This window comes from Camelina sativa, chromosome 17 (genome assembly GCF_000633955.1).
Source record: "Camelina sativa cultivar DH55 chromosome 17, Cs, whole genome shotgun sequence".
Lineage (NCBI taxonomy): Eukaryota > Viridiplantae > Streptophyta > Magnoliopsida > Brassicales > Brassicaceae > Camelina > Camelina sativa.
In genome coordinates, this window is record NC_025701.1 from 1,075,261 (window position 1) to 1,095,543 (window position 20,283).

General features: G+C 39.7%; 9 protein-coding genes across 11 annotated transcripts in view; 5 read left to right on the forward strand and 4 right to left on the reverse strand.

Moving 5' to 3' along the window:
- LOC104754451 overlaps positions 1-3,334 on the forward strand; it is a 3,578-nt gene extending 244 nt beyond the window's left edge. Inside the window, exons 2-9 of the mRNA XM_010476648.1 lie at positions 316-388; positions 634-799; positions 889-1,595; positions 1,830-2,003; positions 2,099-2,215; positions 2,356-2,535; positions 2,626-2,672; positions 2,820-3,334. Of these exons, the coding sequence (XP_010474950.1) occupies positions 341-388; positions 634-799; positions 889-1,595; positions 1,830-2,003; positions 2,099-2,215; positions 2,356-2,535; positions 2,626-2,672; positions 2,820-3,093 (1,713 nt within the window). The 5' untranslated portion in view covers positions 316-340 and the 3' untranslated portion in view covers positions 3,094-3,334. The remainder of the gene's footprint in view (positions 1-315; positions 389-633; positions 800-888; positions 1,596-1,829; positions 2,004-2,098; positions 2,216-2,355; positions 2,536-2,625; positions 2,673-2,819) is intronic.
- LOC104754452 (DUF724 domain-containing protein 1-like) lies at positions 3,387-5,583 on the reverse strand. The gene has a single exon (XM_010476649.2). It carries the CDS (start codon positions 5,434-5,436, stop codon positions 3,544-3,546), a length of 1,893 nt encoding a protein of 630 aa, XP_010474951.1. The 5' UTR covers positions 5,437-5,583; the 3' UTR covers positions 3,387-3,543.
- LOC104754453 (isoamylase 2, chloroplastic-like) lies at positions 5,839-9,159 on the forward strand. Of its 2 annotated transcripts, none has more exons than XM_010476651.2 (2): positions 5,839-6,025; positions 6,370-9,159. In XM_010476651.2, exon 2 carries the CDS (start codon positions 6,431-6,433, stop codon positions 9,071-9,073), a length of 2,643 nt encoding a protein of 880 aa, XP_010474953.1. In that variant the 5' UTR covers positions 5,839-6,025; positions 6,370-6,430; the 3' UTR covers positions 9,074-9,159. The 2 variants fall into 2 exon arrangements, with proteins under 2 accessions (XP_010474953.1, XP_010474952.1); XM_010476650.2 differs by having other exon boundaries at positions 5,841-6,002.
- On the forward strand, positions 9,337-10,216 carry LOC104759056. Its single transcript, XM_010482028.2, has 2 exons — positions 9,337-9,506; positions 9,603-10,216. Exons 1-2 carry the CDS (start codon positions 9,437-9,439, stop codon positions 10,214-10,216), a joined length of 684 nt encoding a protein of 227 aa, XP_010480330.1. The 5' UTR covers positions 9,337-9,436.
- On the reverse strand, positions 10,312-11,697 carry LOC104754454 (sm-like protein LSM2). Its single transcript, XM_010476652.2, has 3 exons — positions 11,577-11,697; positions 11,209-11,367; positions 10,312-10,604 (listed from the first exon to the last, which is right to left on the reverse strand). Exons 1-3 carry the CDS (start codon positions 11,577-11,579, stop codon positions 10,485-10,487), a joined length of 282 nt encoding a protein of 93 aa, XP_010474954.1. The 5' UTR covers positions 11,580-11,697; the 3' UTR covers positions 10,312-10,484.
- LOC104754456 lies at positions 11,948-13,560 on the forward strand. Of its 2 annotated transcripts, none has more exons than XM_010476653.2 (5): positions 11,948-12,039; positions 12,143-12,326; positions 12,443-12,773; positions 12,864-12,944; positions 13,025-13,560. In XM_010476653.2, the coding sequence occupies exons 1-5, from the start codon at positions 11,968-11,970 to the stop codon at positions 13,518-13,520; spliced, it is 1,164 nt and encodes a 387-aa protein (XP_010474955.1). In that variant the 5' UTR covers positions 11,948-11,967; the 3' UTR covers positions 13,521-13,560. The 2 variants fall into 2 exon arrangements, with proteins under 2 accessions (XP_010474955.1, XP_010474956.1); XM_010476654.2 differs by having other exon boundaries at positions 12,146-12,326.
- Positions 13,648-16,353, reverse strand: LOC104754457 (elongation factor Tu, mitochondrial-like). Its single transcript, XM_010476655.2, has 12 exons — positions 16,080-16,353; positions 15,812-15,887; positions 15,632-15,724; positions 15,471-15,545; positions 15,278-15,382; positions 15,098-15,188; positions 14,807-15,012; positions 14,634-14,717; positions 14,486-14,551; positions 14,344-14,406; positions 14,016-14,256; positions 13,648-13,913 (listed from the first exon to the last, which is right to left on the reverse strand). Exons 1-12 carry the CDS (start codon positions 16,256-16,258, stop codon positions 13,843-13,845), a joined length of 1,350 nt encoding a protein of 449 aa, XP_010474957.1. The 5' UTR covers positions 16,259-16,353; the 3' UTR covers positions 13,648-13,842.
- LOC104754458 (BSD domain-containing protein 1-like) lies at positions 16,606-18,263 on the reverse strand. The gene has a single exon (XM_010476656.2). It carries the CDS (start codon positions 18,105-18,107, stop codon positions 16,749-16,751), a length of 1,359 nt encoding a protein of 452 aa, XP_010474958.1. The 5' UTR covers positions 18,108-18,263; the 3' UTR covers positions 16,606-16,748.
- On the forward strand, positions 18,412-20,245 carry LOC104754460 (exosome complex component RRP4 homolog). The gene is made up of 7 exons (XM_010476659.2): positions 18,412-18,695; positions 18,783-18,884; positions 18,976-19,021; positions 19,118-19,207; positions 19,299-19,364; positions 19,476-19,544; positions 19,648-20,245. The coding sequence occupies exons 1-7, from the start codon at positions 18,535-18,537 to the stop codon at positions 20,086-20,088; spliced, it is 975 nt and encodes a 324-aa protein (XP_010474961.1). The 5' UTR covers positions 18,412-18,534; the 3' UTR covers positions 20,089-20,245.

Genomic DNA, 20,283 nt, shown 5'->3' on the forward strand with positions numbered 1-20,283 from the left:
TTTTGATCGTTTCAGAAAACAGTGTAGTTTGATCTTTTCCATGATCCGTTGATAAAATATATCGTCTTCTTTTTTTTTGGTTGATTAGGGTTTGTAATCTCCGTTCTCCAATTTAACAGAGCTTAGGTGATCCTGAATTCGTAGTCTTTATATCAATTGCTTTGTCTAGTTTCTTTAGTGTAACGTTGGAAACACTAACACAAACCTATGAACTTCTAGGGTTTTTTTTTTTTCACACAAAGGGCTTGTGCTGTTTTCTCTTATTCCTTGGCCATTCTAATCTCGAAGATAACATCTGGTTTGTTTTCTCTGCAGGGTTTATATTTTAGAGCATTCAGCGATGGGTTTCGGTTCTGTTTATCGCACTCTAACTGAAATATTTCCTCAGGTAACAACAAAACTGGTCTCTTTATTTGATTTTAGTACAACTTTACCAGGTTCAGGCAGTGAGAGATTTTGATCAAAGAATCCATCTTTGTGCTTTCAATTGCTGTATTTATGGATATTAGTTTTGATCAAAATAGTTTCACTTACTTGACACTGTTTTAGATTTTGGCCGCTTAATCATCTTTTATTTTCATGTCTTTTGTAGCCTTATCGTAACCATATTTTATATATTTTGTTCTATTGCAGATTGATGCACGAATTTTGAGGGCTGTTGCAATAGAACACCCGAAGGATGCTGATGAAGCTGCTGCTGTTGTTCTTTCAGACATTCTTCCTTCATTTACCTCAGATTTGTCCCATAATCTAACTCAATCCTCGAACATGTCGTCTGCAAGTATTTCAGAGCGCCAAGGTACAATTTAGCTCATGGAATTTTTGTTTGTTTGCTGTTCTGGCTTTGTAGATTCACAGCTTGAAGTTTCTTATTCTTCTTTTTTCCAGTGGGTGTATCTTCTATTCTGGGAGATGTTGTTTCTAGGTGTCGCTCATTTCTTGGAGCTTCAGAAACTTCTTCTTCTTCTTTAGAAACCTCTTCTCCTTCTCCTTCATCTTCTTCTTCTTCTTCAGAAATAACCCCCCTGGTTGTTGCCCGTAACCATGATAGCAGTACTCCAAGTACTGATATGAACGAGCTAACAAATTTGCCATCAAGTGTTGGCCCTGATGTTTGCCATAGAGACTTCGAAAGTGAGGAAGTTCAATCTTTGAAAAAGGCTCATGGAAAAGAGCACGAGAACTATGATTTTTCTGGTAGGTGTTTTGATGTTACGAGCAATGCAAAACACGGCTTGCATGTCCCAGAGGATGACACTGCCTCATTGGTGTCTGCCATTTCCCAAGAGAATGCTAAATTGACTTGCGATTTTCTGGAAGATCGTGTTTTTTATATGAAATGGAATCAGGCAGAAAATGCTGTATCGAAGGTGGTCGATTTAACTCCTAGAGATAATACGACTACTACACAGCAGGGTTCATGTTTTGAACTTGGCTCTGGGACTGGGAGTACTAATGTTGTCGATGAGACTTCGAATGGTTCATTGTTCTGTGAAAATGGTGATACTGAAATAGGTGATGCTTTTAGTACATCAACCCATGTATGCAGCGTTGATCACCTTGAAGAGATTATCGAAGATGCCAAAAGTAATAAGGTATGACAAATAACCGTAACATTCGTTTAGCTTATGAAAAATATTTACTTTTGTTTACATACATTGAAGTCGTGTTCACTGGTACTGAGGTACAGAAAAGCTAGACCTAACGCTTCCAACTTTTAACTTATATGCATTGTGATAGATTAGAGAGGACCCATTATTATGTTCTTTGAAGTGAGAGTGTGTGACTGATACTTCAATATGACTTGTATTTCTTGTGCAATGATGTAGAAAACCTTGCTTACTGTGATGGAATCGGTTACGAATTTGATGAGAGAAGTTGAACTACAAGAGAAGGATGCAGAGAAGTCCAAGGAGGGAGCTTCTAGGGGAGGTTTGGATACTCTTCAAAAGGTTGAGGAGCTTAAGAAGATGCTGGAACATGCGAAGGAAGCAAATGACATGGTAAAGTTATTGTTACTTATAAGAACATGTGCCCTTACAGATTCCTAATTGTGCTTTGATTTTGTAGTGAGAACTAATTTACTATGATTTTGCAGCATGCTGGAGAAGTATATGGAGAGAAGTCAATTTTAGCCACTGAAGTGAAAGAGCTTGAAAACCGGTTGCTCAACTTATCAGAAGAACGAAACAAATCTCTTGCTGTCCTTGATGAGGCATGTTTCATCTGCTGATTATAAAAATTTGTCTTTAATTTTAAATTTTTACTTCTTGTTAAAACGAACTGAGATGACCAATTGGCTGCCTCGTTTTCAGACTGTACAGAAAATTTATCTAATTGTGTTTTTTTTTGTAGATGCGAGGAACTCTTGAAATAAGACTAGCGGCAGCACTGGAGATGAAAAAGACTGCTGAACAAGAAATGAAAGAAAGAGATGATTCTGCACTTAAGCTACTTGCTGAACAAGAAGCCAACATGGAGAGAGTAGTCCAAGAATCAAAGCTTCTACAGCAGGAGGCAGAGAAAAACTCCAAAGTACAATCACTGTTATAAACACTACCAAGGTTTCCTCTAAAGTTAAATTTCTTCTCAATCTCATATTTTTTTCTTCTTCACCACCTGCAGCTTCGAGAGTTTCTTATGGATCGTGGACAGATCGTAGATTCCTTACAGTAAGTCCCATTCTGGAGTTACCAACCGTACATTTGTCCATTTATCTAGAGCACTCATGAAACTTTTAGTAAATTTTATTGGGGATATACGTAATGATCTGGTATATTCAAAATGGATCTTTTAATCTCTCTTGTTTTTTTGAGCAGAGGAGAAATTTCTGTGATATGTCAAGATGTGAAGCTGTTGAAAGAGAGATTCGACAACCGAGTGTCATTAACCAAATCCATCTCCTCCAGCAACACAAGTTCATGCGAATCATCTATGAGAAGCTTGGTGCTCGAAAATCCTTCTGGGCAATGGAATGGAATGCCTGAAACCTCAAGCTGCAACAATTTCCCAGAAGTAGCAGCTTCCTTCATGAACAACGAGAAAGATGATTGTAGAGAGCTTGATGAAGATGGTTGGGACTTCTTTGAGTAGGAGACCGACCATTAAGTTCATTGGTGGTGAAGAATGAAGTGATAGGGTTCTTGAATGCTAGAATCAAAGAATAAATGGGAACTGTTTCCTATTTCTCTTAGATCAAAACTTGGATCAGGGATTGTATACTGGTTCTAGTTCTAGCTTTATTCAACTTATGAGCTATATGGATTTCCTCATTGTTATCTTTTTTTTGTTTGACAAAGAAAAAGATAACAGAAACGTTATAGATTAATTATAACCAGATCATCATAAGATCTACAAAAGATAATTCTCTAGTTCATCGAAGGAAATAAGCTAAAGTCTTTTTTTTTTTGAACAAGCTAAACTAAGCACCATCAACAACAATCATAGGGGGATAAAGATTGTAGATAATGGTTGTTACTTACTACTACATCTACTCTTATGTCTTTCATAGTTTAGTTTTATTTGATCTTCTCACAATGCAGCTTAGAGAGTTGTCTGAAACTCAATCTCAACATCTTCAATCTCTTGGTCGATGGTTTCTGCACATGATTTCATTTCAGCGATCATTTTGTCCACCGCTTCCTTCTTCTCTTTCGCAACCACTTCTTGTCTCTTCAACTCCAGAATTTTGCGTTCTAGCTCAGCCCTTTTGCGTTCTAGCTCAGCCATTTCTTCTTCGACCTTCTGCCTTTCCATCTCTTCAGCTTCAATCTTCTCTTCAAGGCATTTTCTTTCCTCCACTTTCTTAGCTCGCCCAGCTTGGAGAGATAACACTTTGCTGATACGTGACTGTGGATTTGTTACATTGAAACCGTGTTTCTCGAGCTTAGCAAAAGAAGTACTGAGTCTACTTAGTTTGCTGGAGGAAACATCGAGATGCAGATCTTTGACTTCGTTTAATAACCCATAGAAAGTCACCATCATACCAACCGCTGACCACTCGCGGATATCTTCGTTAGCATCAAACAACGGGCTGAAATGAGGACTTTGTGGAGCAGTTTTGCTCAAGTCATGTGTTTCATATGCCTTCCAAAATGGCGACTTCTTTGCAAAAGGAGAAATATACTTTGCTGGTGTTTCCTCAACAACAGCAGCTGGATCATAGACCACGTTCGGGCTCTGGTAAGAGGATAACTCAGTAGAGAGAGGCTGATCATCATCGTTGCACATCTTTTTACCTTTATCAGTTATCTCAGCCTGGGATTGGGAGTTGTGTTCTTCTTCTCTTTGCCTTTTTCTACTCCCATCTTTGCTATTCAGCCTATTCTCCTCCTCAGGCAACCTCTCTCGAGTTGAACCTCCCAAGCAATTCTGTTCCCTCGTCGGCTCAAGTGTCTTCTCAGGGGATTTCTCTCCTTCAGCTCTGGCCTCAGTTTGTTTCAAAGGTGTTACAGATGAAACATCATCTTCTTCTATGGATGTCACTTTCGAGGTTATTACCGGAGGAGCCTTCTTCTTTCCCAATCCTCCAGAGGCAGCTAGAGTTTTGGGGTTTTGGTTTGGTCCGCTATGCCAAACCCCATCTCTCCACACCTTAAAAGGCCTAAGGTTGGAGTGTTTAAATTTCAAGCAGTCCTTGTCCTTGTCCTTGGTAGCCTCTAAACTAACCTTGTACAATTTTCCAGAGTAGACTGCCATCACACGCCCTTGACGCCAACTAGAACCATGAAACACCTCTACAGAATCCAGCAAATCGTACTCTTCAACCTCAAAAGGAGGAGGTGTAGGCCTAACACAATGTGAATCAACAGCCATGGTTGGTTTTGCATCATCACCACTACATCTCAAGTATTTATCGCAGATCTTCACAATGACTTTATTCTCCTCTATCTCCTTAACTAACAGAGCAGTAACCCACGAAACTTCCCCTTCACCTATGACAAAACTAACTTCCACTAGAGTCCCAGGGCTAAACATGGACTTACTCAGTTCTTTAGCTTCTGGTCGAACCCACTTTGAACCGGTCCAGTCAAGATGAGCCCGCAACTGCTTTGTCTGGAACTGGACAATGTCTGGTAGAAGATCGAAGTAAACCAAACACCTCCCGTCCTCCATTTTCTTAACCAGAACACCGGTCCACCATCGTCCTTTGTAATCAGCATCAACCACAGACCCTTCCTCCAAAACGACGCCGCTGCTGCACAGATTCGCCGGCGGAACCGGCCGTATTAACCTCTGCTCCACCGTTTTAGGAGACGAACCGTCTTCGTTGAGCATCGTCGTGGTGTAACGGACACGAAGCTTCGTTTTGCTTCCCGAAACCGTATTACTCGTTGGGGTTTCTTCAAGAATCGCTCTTCGGTACCAAGCGATTTTTAAGCCGTCTCCTTCAGAACAGATCTCTACTTCACAATCTTTGCGAATCGTTTGCTCCATATTGAAAGAAACTAAACAATGTTTCCGGCTCCTCTCACTCTCTCACAGTCTCTCACAACACAAAACCCTAAAAACAAAAAGAGGAAAAAACACGCGCCCTTAATTAGGAAAACTCCACTCTTCAAGCGGTCAAGCCTGAATAGTTGGAAAACAGCTCATCTCGGTTCTGTCTTTTACTGAACTTTTTTTTGTTTTTGGTTTAATCATTGGGCTCGTTTAGTCCTATGCTATATAGTCCATTATGAAAAACCAATATTATTACAAATCTGATGGGCTCGGCCCACATAAGACCACTCCTCTTTTTCACGCCTAAACGCACCTTGCGCGCGTGTCTATGTTGGAATCGTTAAAGACGTTTTTTACAAGCGCGTGAGAGTGAGGGTGAGAGTGAATGAAGGAACAGAACAAAACCTTTCTGTTTCATCCCAAAATATCAAAATCATTAAACTCACAGACACACACACACTCAATTCATCAGATGTCTCTGTGTTCAATAATTGTGAATTTCTCCATCTTAAAGCTTGAATTTTTTTTGAATCAATGGCGGTGATGATGCTAATGCGACAGTAAGCTCGACTTTTTATTAGACGTTTGTCTCTTCTTCACGCTTTCTTATGTTCCTTTTTTATTATTTTATTTCCTCCATGGTTTCTTAGTGTTTCGATATGTATCCTGATCTTGAGACTTCTTGTGCATGTTGATTTTACTACTTTATCTTTCTTAATGTGCTTGAATTTGAAATGCCTTATCGTAAGATTAAGAAAAAGGAAAACTTTGCTTAGTGGGTTTGGTTTAATTTTAGCTTTGAGATGGCAATTTAGCTTATTCGATGTGTGGTTTATGGTGGATTGTTATCTAATTCGAGCTCATAGAGTGTATTCTACCATTTAGTCTTAATAAAGAGCTTTGGTGTTTGATCTATGTTCTTAACAGGCATCACTTGGATTGTTAAGGTTTTTGGAGAAAAAGTGAAGCTTTCTGCTTTGTTTGAATAATGGCTGCTGCTTGGTCTCCATCACTTGGTTTTTGTCTCAATAAGGGCATCACTAGAACATGGAAGTTTCCTTCTGCAAGGTCTTTTACTGGTAAGGATAAGATTAAACATGGATCCGAGTCACTGATAGTTACAAGAAAACGTTTCTTGGGGGATTTGAGTACAGACGCGTTGCAAAGTTATCAGTTGAGTAAGGTTTTTGCTTCGAAGACTACTATCGAGCTGAAGGATCAAGTGTCTACTAGAAGAGCTCAGGTCTATGACCTAAAGAAGGTAACATCGTATTTGTTCAGGACGAAATCTGGTGCTCTTATTAAAGTTAAAGTTGAAAAGAAGAGAGAAAAATACAGTATCATGGTATATGTCTCATCTTTGGAACTAAGTGGTGATGACAAGAGTAGACTGGTGATGGTTTGGGGTGTATACAGGTCTGATTCTTCGTGTTTTTTGCCTCTTGATTTTGAAAACTCTTCCCAAGACTCACAAACCCACACCACAGAAACTCCATTTGTGAAAAGCTCCTTGTCTGAGTTAATGCTAGGGCTAGAATTTGATGGGAAAGAATCTCCTTTCTATCTATCATTTTATCTCAAGTTAGTGTCAGGGAAAGATCCAGACGGTCAAGAATTGTTGACACACAGGGATACTGACTTCTGTGTCCCGGTTGGTTTTACTGCTGGTCGTCCGTTGCCGTTAGGCCTTTCTTCTGGTCCAGATGATGAGACTTGGAATTTTGCATTCTTTTCAAGAAACTCAACCAACGTGGTTTTATGCTTGTATGATGATACCACAACCGATAAACCTGCCTTAGAGCTTGATCTCGATCCTTATGTCAACCGAACAGGTGATGTTTGGCATGCCTCAGTTGACAATACATGGGATTTTGTGAGATATGGCTACCGTTGCAAGGAGATGACTCAGTCAGAAGAAGATATCGATGTTGAAGCTGAGCCAATTGTTTTGGATCCATATGCCACAGTCATTGATAAATATGTCTCTCACAAGTTTCTTGCAAGTTTGTTTAAAAACCCTTCCTTTGATTGGGGAGAAGATGTGTCTCCAAACATTCCACTGGAGAAACTTATTGTTTACCGGTTGAATGTGAAGGGTTTTACACAACACAAATCCAGCAAGTTGCCTAGTAACGTGGCAGGGACTTTTTCTGGTGTAGCTGAAAAAGTTCACCATTTGAAAAGCCTTGGAATCAACGCTGTCCTCTTGGAGCCAATATTTTCATTCTCCGAGCAAAAGGGTCCTTACTTTCCAGTTCATTTCTTTTCACCAATGGATATGTATGGACCTTCCAGTGGCGTTGAATCTGCAGTTAAGTCAATGAAAGAGATGGTGAAGAAATTGCACAGTCAGGGAATTGAGGTACTTTTGGAAGTAGTTTTTACACACACTGCTGATTCTGGAGCTCTTCGTGGGATTGATGACAGTTGTTATTATTACAAGGGAAGAGCCAATGATCTAGATTTAAAAAGTTACTTGAACTGTAACCATCCTGTTGTTCAGCAGTTGGTTTTGGAGAGCTTGCGTTATTGGGTAACTGAGTTTCATGTAGATGGATTCTGTTTCATAAATGCTTCGTCTCTCTTAAGAGGTGTTCATGGTGAACAGCTCTCTCGTCCTCCCTTGGTTGAAGCAATAGCTTTCGATCCACTTCTTGCGGAGACCAAACTAATTGCTGATTGCTGGGATCCACTTGAAGTGATGCCAAAAGAAGTACGGTTCCCACATTGGAAACGATGGGCAGAACTCAATACAAGATATTGTCGAAATGTAAGAAACTTTTTGAGAGGAAAAGGCGTTCTAAGTGATTTGGCTACAAGAGTTTGTGGTAGTGGTGATATATTTACTGATGGAAGAGGTCCAGCTTTTTCCTTCAACTACATTTCCAGAAACTCAGGACTCTCTCTTGTTGACTTGGTCAGTTTCAGTGGCCCTGAGCTAGCTTCAGAGCTAAGTTGGAATTGTGGGGAAGAAGGAGCAACAAATAAATCAGCTGTTCTTCAAAGAAGGCTAAAACAAATCCGCAACTTCTTGTTTATACAGTACATTTCACTTGGGATTCCGGTGCTTAACATGGGAGATGAATGTGGTATCTCAACAAAAGGCTCGCCTTTGTTGGAATCACGGAAGTCTTTTGATTGGAACATGATAGCTTCAGCTTTCGGTACACAGATCACTCAGTTCATCTCCTTCATGACTTCAGTGAGAGCAAGAAGAAGCGATGTGTTTCAAAGGAGAAACTTTTTGAAACCTGAGAACATTGCTTGGTATGCAAATGACCAAACAACTCCGAAATGGGAAGACCCTGCTTGCAAATTTTTGGCATTGGGGATCAAAGCCGAGGCAGAGGAAGAAGAAACTGCGTCATTAGTTGAGCCAACCGAGCCAAATAAGAACAATGATCTGTTCATCGGATTCAATGCAAGTGATCATCCGGAGAGTGTAATCCTACCTTCACTTTCTGATGGAAGCAAATGGAGGCGACTGGTCGACACAGCTCTTCCATTCCCAGGGTTTTTCTCTGTCCAAGGAGAGACCGTTGTAGCAGAAGAACAGATGCAGCAACTGGTTGTGTATGAGATGAAGCCGTACAGTTGTACCCTTTTTGAAACCGTCAGTTCTACTGCTTAGTACTCAAGTTATGATATGTGTATATGTTATTTATTGTGTTGTCATATTTCAATAAAAATATTCGGTTAAATCAAGGACTTCCACAATATCTGACATATATCTTATCTTATGGACTTAATATATCTCCTCAAATCTGAAACATGCCTTTTATGAATTCAAAAGAGTACGTCCATTGTATATATGGAAAGAAGATATAATCTTTACTCGATTCGTGTAGATAGAATAAGATATGGATTGCTTACGGTTTCTAAATCTCCCGAGAACTTACCTAACCGATTCTATAAGTTCGAAAACCCAAAAAAGTTCGTCAAGTTTCTGAGTTGTATTCTCTCTTTTGTTTTTCTTTGAAACGTGGTCTGAAAAATGAACAAAGATTGCTGCTCAAAGTGTCAGGCTAAAGAAACAAAGAAGAAGTACTCGAAGAAAAACGAAGGTGAGTTGTTTTACTTTTACGGTTTTTACCTATCAGGAAAATTTCTTACTTATCTTCACAAATCTGAAAGTTTATGCATGTCTCTGATGTGAACAGAGGAGTCTGGCGAAAAAGATGTGAAAGAAAAACAGAAAGCCGCAGAGAATGAGAAACCAAAAACAGATTCCAGTGGAGAAAAAGGATCACAGGAAACTTCAGATCAGAAGGATAAGAAAAAGAAGGACATCCTCACATGGCAACACTCAAGTATGAAGAAAGAGAAGGTTGAAGGTAAAAACTTGTCAAGCGAGAAAACCCACGTCAACCCGCCAAGTTACACCGCCAACTCGATGATGCACCATGGTTGTGGACCAAATCCTTCACACCTGTGGCCCATGTCCGCGGCACCAAGAGGTTATTATCCCCCATATCCGACGGCACCCCCATTTGCACCCCCGGGCCCGATGTTACCACTGTGTGGACCCCCATTTTCACACCCGGGCCCGATGTTACCACTGTGTGGACCATATGGTGGTGCTGGTGGTCCGATTCAATCATACTCCATGCCTCGTGCCAGGGTCCACATTTCACCATATCCGGTTATGGCTGCAGCTGCTCCTTTCCCCTATTGGCAAGCCAGACCGTATATGCAGCGTAATCCTATGAGGCAATACACTACTTACGCAGAGAATTATACTCATGCAGACAATTACGGCTATTGCTTTATCTAAGTTCCTCTTAGTGATTCCATATGTATTCACTCTGTTTGCTTTATTTTAGAAAGAGTAAACTAAAGTGACGACAAGAGTTTCAAACTTTCAACATAGATTTTTATAAGCCTTTTCATAAAACGAGGAAACATAAAAATTATCCTTCGATAAAGATAATATAACAAGATTCATGGCAAACCATAGGCTCGACATAAGGGCAATATTCAATTATCAAGCCATTACACCAAATGAAAAGTATCAAGTTTGGAGATACAACGGTTTCGCAGAATCAGCCACCCCTAGCTTCTCTTCTAGCGGCATCGTGAAGTAAATCAACATCGACTCCATCTTTAGGTAACTGCACGTACCTTACCACGGATCCTCTGATGAAACAGTTTCTCACTGAAAGCTACACAAGGCAAATTGCACAAATCCGTAAGCTAATAATATCATCATCATCAAGTGCCAAAGATATACCAATACAAAAAGCTTAAAAGAACTGAAACAAATTGCAAATCTCTTCTACTTGAGAGTAAACTTGAGAAATTGCAGTATATAAGCAGCAATCTCAATAAAAACATGTCAATCAGCACTACACTAGCTACAAAACATATCACTTTAAACTGTCCCTTTGCGTTTGTCAATTTAATCAATATCACCTTAAAGCTTCTCAAGCTTGGTCATGGTAAATGTAAGTAGAAAACATAAATTTTATAGTGATGGCTAAAACACATCAGCAAGAGCCTAGCATTTAAGCTGTCTAATTCATCAGTTCCATAAGTGATATTTTACAACAGGAAGCAACAGAAGTGTAACAAGAAACTAGCGAGAGAGCGAGAGACTAAGCCCAGTGGTTACATCTCTAGATAATGTCAAACCATTATAAAAAAATCACACCTTTTTCTACTGGTTAGATAAACCACTAAAGAGAACAATTCAAGCTCACACACAATTCAAGCATAGGCTAATCGAACAAACCCTAAATTCCCAAACATAAAAGAAGAAAAATATACCATGTGTGGGTACTTGTCCTGGTCAACAACCCTAGTATTCTCGAGCTTGATGTTCAGATACTGATCAACTGAATGAAGAGTTCCTCTGATAGCTAAATCGTTCTTGAGCTCAACCGTCACTTCTTGTCCAACCAAATCCTTGAAGTAAGAAAAGAACAACTGCCCACCACAGAGAGAGAGAGAGATAACAAAACAAATCATAAAAGACCCATCACGAGAAACCCTTAGAATCAATCGCTTACAGAAAAAGAAATCAACGAAGAAAGAAGAAACCTTTATTAGAAGAAGACTTAGGTCAAACCAAACGAAATATATATCAAATCTCGAAACTCAAATTCAGGAAAGACGAAGAACGCATTCAAATTTACCATTTTTTTAATCTGCTGATGATGATTCCTTCCTCTCTGCTTGCAATTCAACGAAGAAGGTGAAAGCTTTAGCGCGGATTTGAGACTTTAGAACTTCTCTCTCGAAGTAGAGTATACCCTAATAATCTTATGGGTTAATTTTCGAATATATGAACCAAAAGCGATATTTATGTAATTAATTAAAAGTTTGGGTATGATATTGCTAATTCAAGTAATATGAGTCTCTAAAAGTAAATATTTAAAATCTCATGTGTGTTTTGGTTTTTTTGGTCACACCAACCAAACAATACTGAATTTTTTTAAAGAAAATATTAACACAAATCTAATAAAATCTGATGCAATATATATAAAGTGATTGCTGACGACGATAAGCTTTTTTCTTTATTTTGCCATGGCTTCTCAGAGCTATCCAACACTTGGGTTTGGTCTTCTTCAAGAGTTAGGAACTAACGAAATCATCAAAGTGAGTTTTTTTTTTTTTCTTCGTTTTTAGAATCTCTCGTTGAATTCTTGTCCTGCTTCTTCTTCTTCTCTTGTTTTGATTCTTATATCTATGAATGATTCAGAAGAGCCGGGCTTGTCTTGTGAATCTTGGAGGAAGAAAACATGAGTTAATACTAGAAAGCTCTTTTAACCTGAAACCACATCTCTTGGAGCCATTGGAACCTTTTTGTTCTTTGAGCAAGTCTAATAATGACTTTGTAGAGTTCAATTCAACCATGATGAAGCCTAGTCTCATTGATGTTCATGGTATGTATCACCACCATTATCCTTTCTTTGGCTAGAGTTTGATTTATTTGTAAACTGATTATTGCACCAAATTGTGATGGTTTTTTTTTGACATGAACTGATTGTGTGGTTTGCAGAGACCAGACCAGAACCTCTCTGTTTAAGTTTGGGAATCACCGAGCAGTGTGCAAGACAAGAGAAGGTGATAGAGCTCCTTTTGTCTAGATCAGAAGAACTGAAAGAAGGAGGATTCGATTTGTCTTTGCTATCTGAATTGATGGATCTAGAGGCTTTAATATCAAGTTCTCAACTGCCATACGCTTCCTCCTCTCTTCTTTACTTGGATGGTAGCATTTTCTTATCAAGTAGCAGAGCTGAGTTCAATGATTCCGCAGCTGAGTTTCATAAGATAAGGAACAACTCTACAAGATGGAGAAAGCTCTCACGGCTTGTCCCGCAGTTTCAGCGGTAGTTAATTCGTCATTTCAACTTTGCTCTTCGTTACAGCGAATCTCATCCTTTGGGGTTTAACTTCAATCTCTCTCTCTCATTTAGCAGATTCGACAGTGAAGTACTAATAGACACTCTGCAGCTACCAGCGGTTAAGCTTGACTCAGTTACACTAGCTCCTCCAGAGAGGTATCTGAAATCATCAACTAGTTTTTGGTACTTTTGATCTTCTCTGTTTCCTAAAGAAAGTTTCTTTCGATTTCTAACAGTCCGAAGAAAACAAGGCTCAAGCCTTCACCAAAGAAACAAAACCCGAAGATAAGAGATAAGGAAACAGACCTCTACAAAAGAAACCATCTTCATGCATGTGAGAGCCTTATCTCTCTGATGATAGGCGATGAACAACATAGACAAACCACAATGCTTTCTCTAAAGAAATCACGTGGAGTTGGAGAACTCTTGGAGCTTTTGACTCAGTTTTCAATTGGCTTCGCTGGAACCGGTATCGCTGTGCTCTTCTCTCTGGTTTGTAGTGTTGCTTCCAGGCGGGTACCCTTTTGCGCAAACAAAGTCTTTGAGAGTGCACTGAGTTTAAGTTTGGTATTGCTCTCGTGGTCGGTGAGTAGACTCAGGGGAGCCATTGTTGATGTCAATAAGAAAGCGATTAAGGAAGAAGAAATCACAAACAAAGTGGAAAGAAGAATAAAGGAAGTTTACTTCAGAACTGCGACAGTTATTGCCATGGTTGCACTTAGGTTTGGTTGAATGTTGAGATGCTGATGATTTGGAGACAAGTTTCTAACTCCATTGATGGCTTGTTTAAAGTTTAATTTGTAGTTGTAAGGTTGTTGACAAAGGGATCTTGTAAAGAGTTTTAAGAAACGCAAACCAAAAAGAACTGTGAAGATATCACATTAGGGGACTTGGGAGAAGCTTTTCTTTAAAAACACAAATCTCTCTGTTACTTGATCTAACTCTCAAAGTAGTAGAGATCTCATGAGAGATGAATATTTAGATACTAGAGAGCAAACTGAGAACAATGTGTTTTATTTTTTTGTTTGAAGAACTTTGAATCGGCTATAGCAACTTAGCTCATCACTTTTGATACCACACCGGCTCCAACTGTTCTACCTCCTTCCCTTAGAGCAAATCTTTGACCTGTTAAAATCACAAAATAGAAACAACTTGAATTACTCAAGAAACTTGAAGAAAATCAAACTTGGTGGGTTAGTGGAGATATCAAAAGCCAGTGAATCTAACCTGGCTCTAGTGGGACAGGGAGGATTAGCTCGAAAACTGCAGTGACATTGTCACCGGGCATCACCATCTTCACATTTTCAGGTAATTCTACTTTTCCGGTGACATCGGCCGTCCTCAGATAGAACTGAGGTCTGTAGTTAGAGAAAAAAGCGGTATGACGTCCACCTTCATCCTTAGTGAGCACATAAATCTCAGCTTCAAACTTATTTGCAGTCTTGCAAGAACCAGGCTTAGCAATTACCTAAACAACACAAAGTTAGATTCAGTAAAGCTAGATTTGCAATATTGGTCTTATCACTCTTCTACACCACAAGGATCTTGAGCTTACCATCCCACGCTGGATGTCCTCTCTCTTTAGCCCACGTAACAAAAGCCCTACATTATCACCAGCCTAACATATTTGAAAGTTATGTCAATATCACATGCTTATAAAGTTTTTGTAAGAAAAGATTTCTCCAAATTATCTTTACCTGTCCATTGTCCAAAATTTTCTTGAACATCTCAACACCAGTTACTGTGGATTTCAGTGCAGGTCCCTGAAATTTATATCTCGCAATGAGATTTAAGAAGTTTTACAAGAACAATGCTTTAATGTAATAGCGACCAGTACTAACTCACCGGACTTAACCCTAGTATCTCAACTTCTTCACCTACTTTAATGGTTCCCTGTTCAATACGTCCCGTTGCAACAGTTCCACGCCCCTTTCATAGAAAAAAGGAATCGATTATATATTTCAAAAAAAAACATTTGAGTGCATGAACCAAAGAAACAAGGATGTATATTGTTATACCTGAATGGAGAAAACATCTTCAATAGGCATCAGGAAAGGTTTATCGAGGACACGAACAGGGTCAGGTATATATTCATCTACAGCTTCCATTAGCTTCAATATGGCTTTCCGACCAATATCTTCGTTCGTACCCTGCAATGCAGACAGAGCAGATCCTCGAATGATGGGAATATCATCCCCAGGAAACTTGTAGAAGCTGAGAAGTTCTGGCCAACAAAACGTTTGACGTAAGAGAGCTTATAGGAAAAATACTGAATTAACGACTACATGACGTAAGGATTTAATACAAACCACGCAGTTCCATCTCTACAAGCTCCAACAACTCTGGATCATCAACAGCATCAACTTTATTCAGGAAGCATACAAGTGATGGAACACCGACCTGTGGAACATTAACATCCTGGATTATGGCCAATACTTAAAATCATTCGAGCATCTAATATTGTTCAATCAGATTGTAACAGTGCAAACCTGACGTGCGAGCAGGATATGCTCCTTAGTTTGAGGCATTGGTCCATCTGGTGCTGAAACCACGAGAATTCCACCATCCATTTGTGCAGCTCCAGTAATCATATTCTGAAAATCAGTAACTCAAAGCTATGAGATACAAAAGTGCATAGTACTTAGATAATGATTCTTCCTTAGGGCTCAGAGAATATCTTACTTTAACATAATCTGCGTGTCCAGGGCAATCCACATGAGCATAATGACGCTTAGCAGTCTCGTACTCTACATGAGCCTACAGAAGCAAGTGCCGTCTAGAGTTAGAACCACTTCTATTGTACTCAACAATGGGAAATATAAGAGAGTAAGTTAACTGCAGACCGTTGCAATCGTAATTCCTCTCTTCTTCTCTTCAGGAGCTTTATCAATTTCATCAAACGCAACAGCCTTAGCATTACCTTCTTCAGCCAACACCTAAAACAAATCGAACATACTGTTTTCAATTCTATGGTTCGTAATGAATTTTGAGGTAATAATAAAGACAGCTATTAAAAACCAAACCTTTGTGATTGCAGCAGTCAAAGTGGTCTTCCCATGATCAACGTGTCCAATTGTCCCAACATTTACATGAGGTTTTCTGCCCAAAAAAACAAACAAACTTAGAAAGTAATTATAGAAAATTACGAAACAGAGATAGAGAAAAGCAGAGTAGTAGTAAGTAACTCAAACCAATTCCAAGCAAACTAAAATTTTCAATAACTCGGAAGAAGAGAGAGAGAGAGAGAGAGAGAGAGAGAGAGAGAGAGATCTATCGAGTGGATAAACTCACGTTCGGGTGAAAGTAGCCATCGATCTCCACCACGAGGTCGCGTAACTTGGAGAACAACGATCATCTCCTCCGGCGAAATGTGAGATCGAGGGGATGGAACCTCCGCATCGTTGATAGATCTGAGAAGAAAATGGAATAAGGCGTCTCGAGCTAGGGTTTCGAAGAGCTACGGAAGCCATTGGGAGTTGAATTAGTCGGAACCACAGAAAAAAAAAGAAAGATCGAGACTTTAGCTTCTCCCCTTGAAATTGAAATGGTGGTTGGGGTTTAAGAGAGGGTTAATCACTCTCACGGTCTCACCCAGTCACACCCGAGGGTTTTTTCTTGAATCCGACCCGTAAGCCCATTATACTACTACTAATGGGCCTCAATTTTTTTCTTCACAAAATAACATTGCGTGCAACTTTGAAACTATCAAAGCTCCGAATTCGCAGGATGAAGATTATTCAGACTTACCTCAGAGTCTCAGACCAAATTCACTTAGAGCAACTTATTAGACTCGGTCGTGGAAGATCAGTTTCGGAACTATATAAAAGATATCTTCAAAATCAATTTATATAGAAACGTTGAAGAGAGAAACAACTGAAGAATGGAGCGCCAGAAACTTACAAAAAAAACAAGTAAAAGGAGAGAATAAAAAGCACACCATTTTTAAAAACTAGGTAACATTTAAGCTTTGGTTGATGATGATTCATCGTCATCATCTTCAATGTCCCAACTTAAATCTTCATCATCTTCTGCTGCACTCAGACGTTTACACAGCTCATTTCGGTTTGGACTACCACCAGACCGATTCACTTCCTTACCATCAATGCTACTCATATCCTCGATCTCGTCCCATCCCAAATCCTCTTCAGATGGTTGTTGAGCTGATGAAGCACAAACCACATCTGGTTTAGTTGGTTCTTGTGATGGAGCAGCCTCATCAGATTTGGGTTTGACTGAATCTTTGATTGGAGCCGCCTCATCAGATGCAGGAGGAGCAGCAGCAGCAACAGCAACAACTGGTTTTGCTTCTGGAACTTCCTCATTACTAGTCTCCTTCTTTTCCTCGTTATCTTTATCTGTCTTCAAAGCAACATTGCTCACTTCAGCCACTTCATCTTGTTGGGTGCTCACTTTAGCCACTGAACCTGCATTTCTCACTTCATCTTTCACAGTTTCACTCACATCTCCACTACCCATAATACCATCATTTCCTTCAAGTTTCAATCTTGAAACTTCTTTGGTAGCTTCAACATCTTTCTCGCTGCTCTCATCTTCATCATCAATATCCCAGCTCAGTTCTTCCTCATCTTCCAAAGAGATTGCTCGTTTCACAAGATTAGCTCTTAAATCCTCAGCCTGCTTGAGCTTGTGAACCTTATAGAAATACCTAAACCAGAAAGTCTCATGATCAACCGTATTCGGAACAGCCCTTTTATACACTCCTTTCATATCTCCATTATCCTCAAACAATTTCTCCATCTCTTCAGCTTTTTCATCTAGAGCAAACCCAGATTCCCACTTTTTGTAATCATCTGAATCCTCAGGCTCTTCACAGTAAGTGTTGAGATCACCTTGAACAACACGAATCTGAGCATCGAAACGACTGTACGGTTTCGAACTAAAGCTATCACGACGACCAAAACTCTGACTACTATTGTTATCAGAAGAATCAGATTCATCATTACCAGCGGCTAAGATCGCTTCTTTACCTTGAGCAATGATATCAGCCGTACCTTTTAGAACTGTGTTCCCAAGTTCATCAATCGCATGTCCCACGGTGCCAAGCGATCCTTGAGCCACTTCGATCTCCTTCTTTAGACCTGTACCAAATTCCTCGAGATCTCGTCGGTAGGTTTCAATCACGGATTCGGATCTGGTTGCTAGGGTTTTCATCAGACCACCGAAACTCCATCCTCCGTCGTCTTCAGGGTTGGATTGTTCTGGTTGTTCATGCTCTTCGCTGTGTTTTGGTGAATCGGATTCTGATTCGGTTCCTGGCGGATCTGGGTCGTCCTGGAAGACGGATTTGAAGAAATTCATAACAGAGAAAAGCTCAGATCTTACACAAATTGATGTAAACAATATGATCGGTGAAGTGAAGGATAAGAATTTGCGTCAGAAATAGGAAGATCGATCACAAGCACTTGAAGCTTCCCCAGGAGAGAGACGTCAATTCTTTGTATTTTTAAAATAAAAATAAAATAAAAATATGAGATCATTATCACGTCAATTATCAGATTAACTAATATTTTTCAGAACATCCGTAACAGGCCTTTAATGGGCCTCAAGTTGGATCTATCAGTCCAGCAAATAACCCAAAACCCTAGAAATTCATTCAAGCGAACCAACGTCAGGGTTTTTGCTCTTCTCTCTCTCTCCCAAACTTCGATTTGCCATCGCCATTGTTGTCTTGTTGTTGGAGCTAGATATAGAGAGAAAGAGAAAGAGAGACAGAGAGAGTTCTGTGATGGTGATGAGAAAGCTACAGTTACCGTTAAGTCAGACGCAGAAGGTTAGATTTGATAGAGCAATCGAGCGGCTTCACTCACTTTCGTCGACGGCAAACTCTGACGCTTCTGTTATCGTCACCGATTCTATTCCCGTCAACCACGATGATGCCTTCCTCAAGTAATTTTCCATCTCCTTCTCTATTCTCGCGGTTGAAATTTTCTTAAAACTTCTTTTTCAAGATTGTTTTTTTAAAAAAAATTGAAGGGGACACGGAACTTCTGAGGTCAATGGTGAGTTGCTCGCGACGGTCTGTGGAGTAGTGGAGCGTGTTGATAAGCTCGTCTATGTACGAACCCTACGAGCTAGGTATGTGATTGCTCTTCAAATTTGATTTGTGAATGAAATTGACCATCTACTCTTGAGATTTAAGTAGAGAACTGATGGTTTCTACGTTTAGGTACAAGCCTGAGGTTGGGGATATTGTGGTAGGCCGTGTCATTGAGGTAGATTTTTTGTATTGGTGTTTTGGGTTTTGTAAAGGGGAAGGGTTTCAAATCAATCACATTGCATAGTTACTGATTTAAGTTTTACTTGTTCAGGTTGCTCAAAAACGTTGGAGAGTGGAGCTCAACTTTAATCAGGATGGAGTACTAATGCTTTCTTCCATGAACATGCCTGATGGTATACAGGTTGGTTCTCCATTTTTCTTTTGTTATTTTGCCCATTTTGATTATTTCTTGTATGTTGGCTTTAGTGATATAAGTGTATTGTTGTTGGCAGAGGCGAAGAACTTCTGTGGATGAACTGAATATGCGGAATATATTTGTAGAGCATGATGTTGTTTGTGTAAGTCCCAGTGATTGATAATATTCCATCTTTGCATATATATTCATCTTTGAACGCATAAGTCAACTTGTCAAAAAGGTTCCCTCTTTGATTTGTGTACAAACTCTTTAGGCTGAAGTCCGCAACTTTCAGCATGATGGTAGCTTGCAGTTACAAGCCAGAAGCCAGAAGTATGGCAAGGTTGGTTCTGATCTGGTCACATGTTCATGGTTTTATACATTTTGCTAGCTAGTCTCTTCTTCCTCTTAAAACATTGATTAATTCCTTGAATCATCACCTACAGCTCGAGAAGGGACAGCTTCTGAAGGTTGATCCTTACTTGGTTAAAAGAAGCAAACATCACTTTCATTACATTGAAAGCCTTGGGATTGATTTGATCATTGGCTGCAATGGTTTCATATGGGTTGGAGAACATGTGGAAGTGAGAGATCCTATGGCGATAGATGATCAGAAAGATGAGGATATGATCTCATCCTCCGCCGAGAACACAGGAAAAGAGCAAATCTTTACATTACTCGAGACTCGGCAAACCATATGCAGAATGGGGAATGCGATACGCGTCTTGTCTAATCTAGGATTCACAGTGACTCTAGAAATAATCATGGAGACTGTTAACCTCAGCAACTCAAAGAATGTTGACATACACGACATGCTTGGATCAGAGTTTCACGTTGTGGTTGCAGAGAATGAAGCTGAAAGACGACGTACAAAGAGGAAAAAGTGAAGTCATCCTCCCCTTTCTGTGGCTGTTTCAACAAAAGACTTGTGTTAACGTGTATTAGATGATCATGTGGGGGCTTGTTATGACTATGATGGATTTGTTTTGTTATTTACAAACAGTAGAATGTTACTATTGATTAATCGAGGTTGTGTTTTTGGGAGGCGGCTTTTTCTTTCTTTCATTCATCATCATCATGAC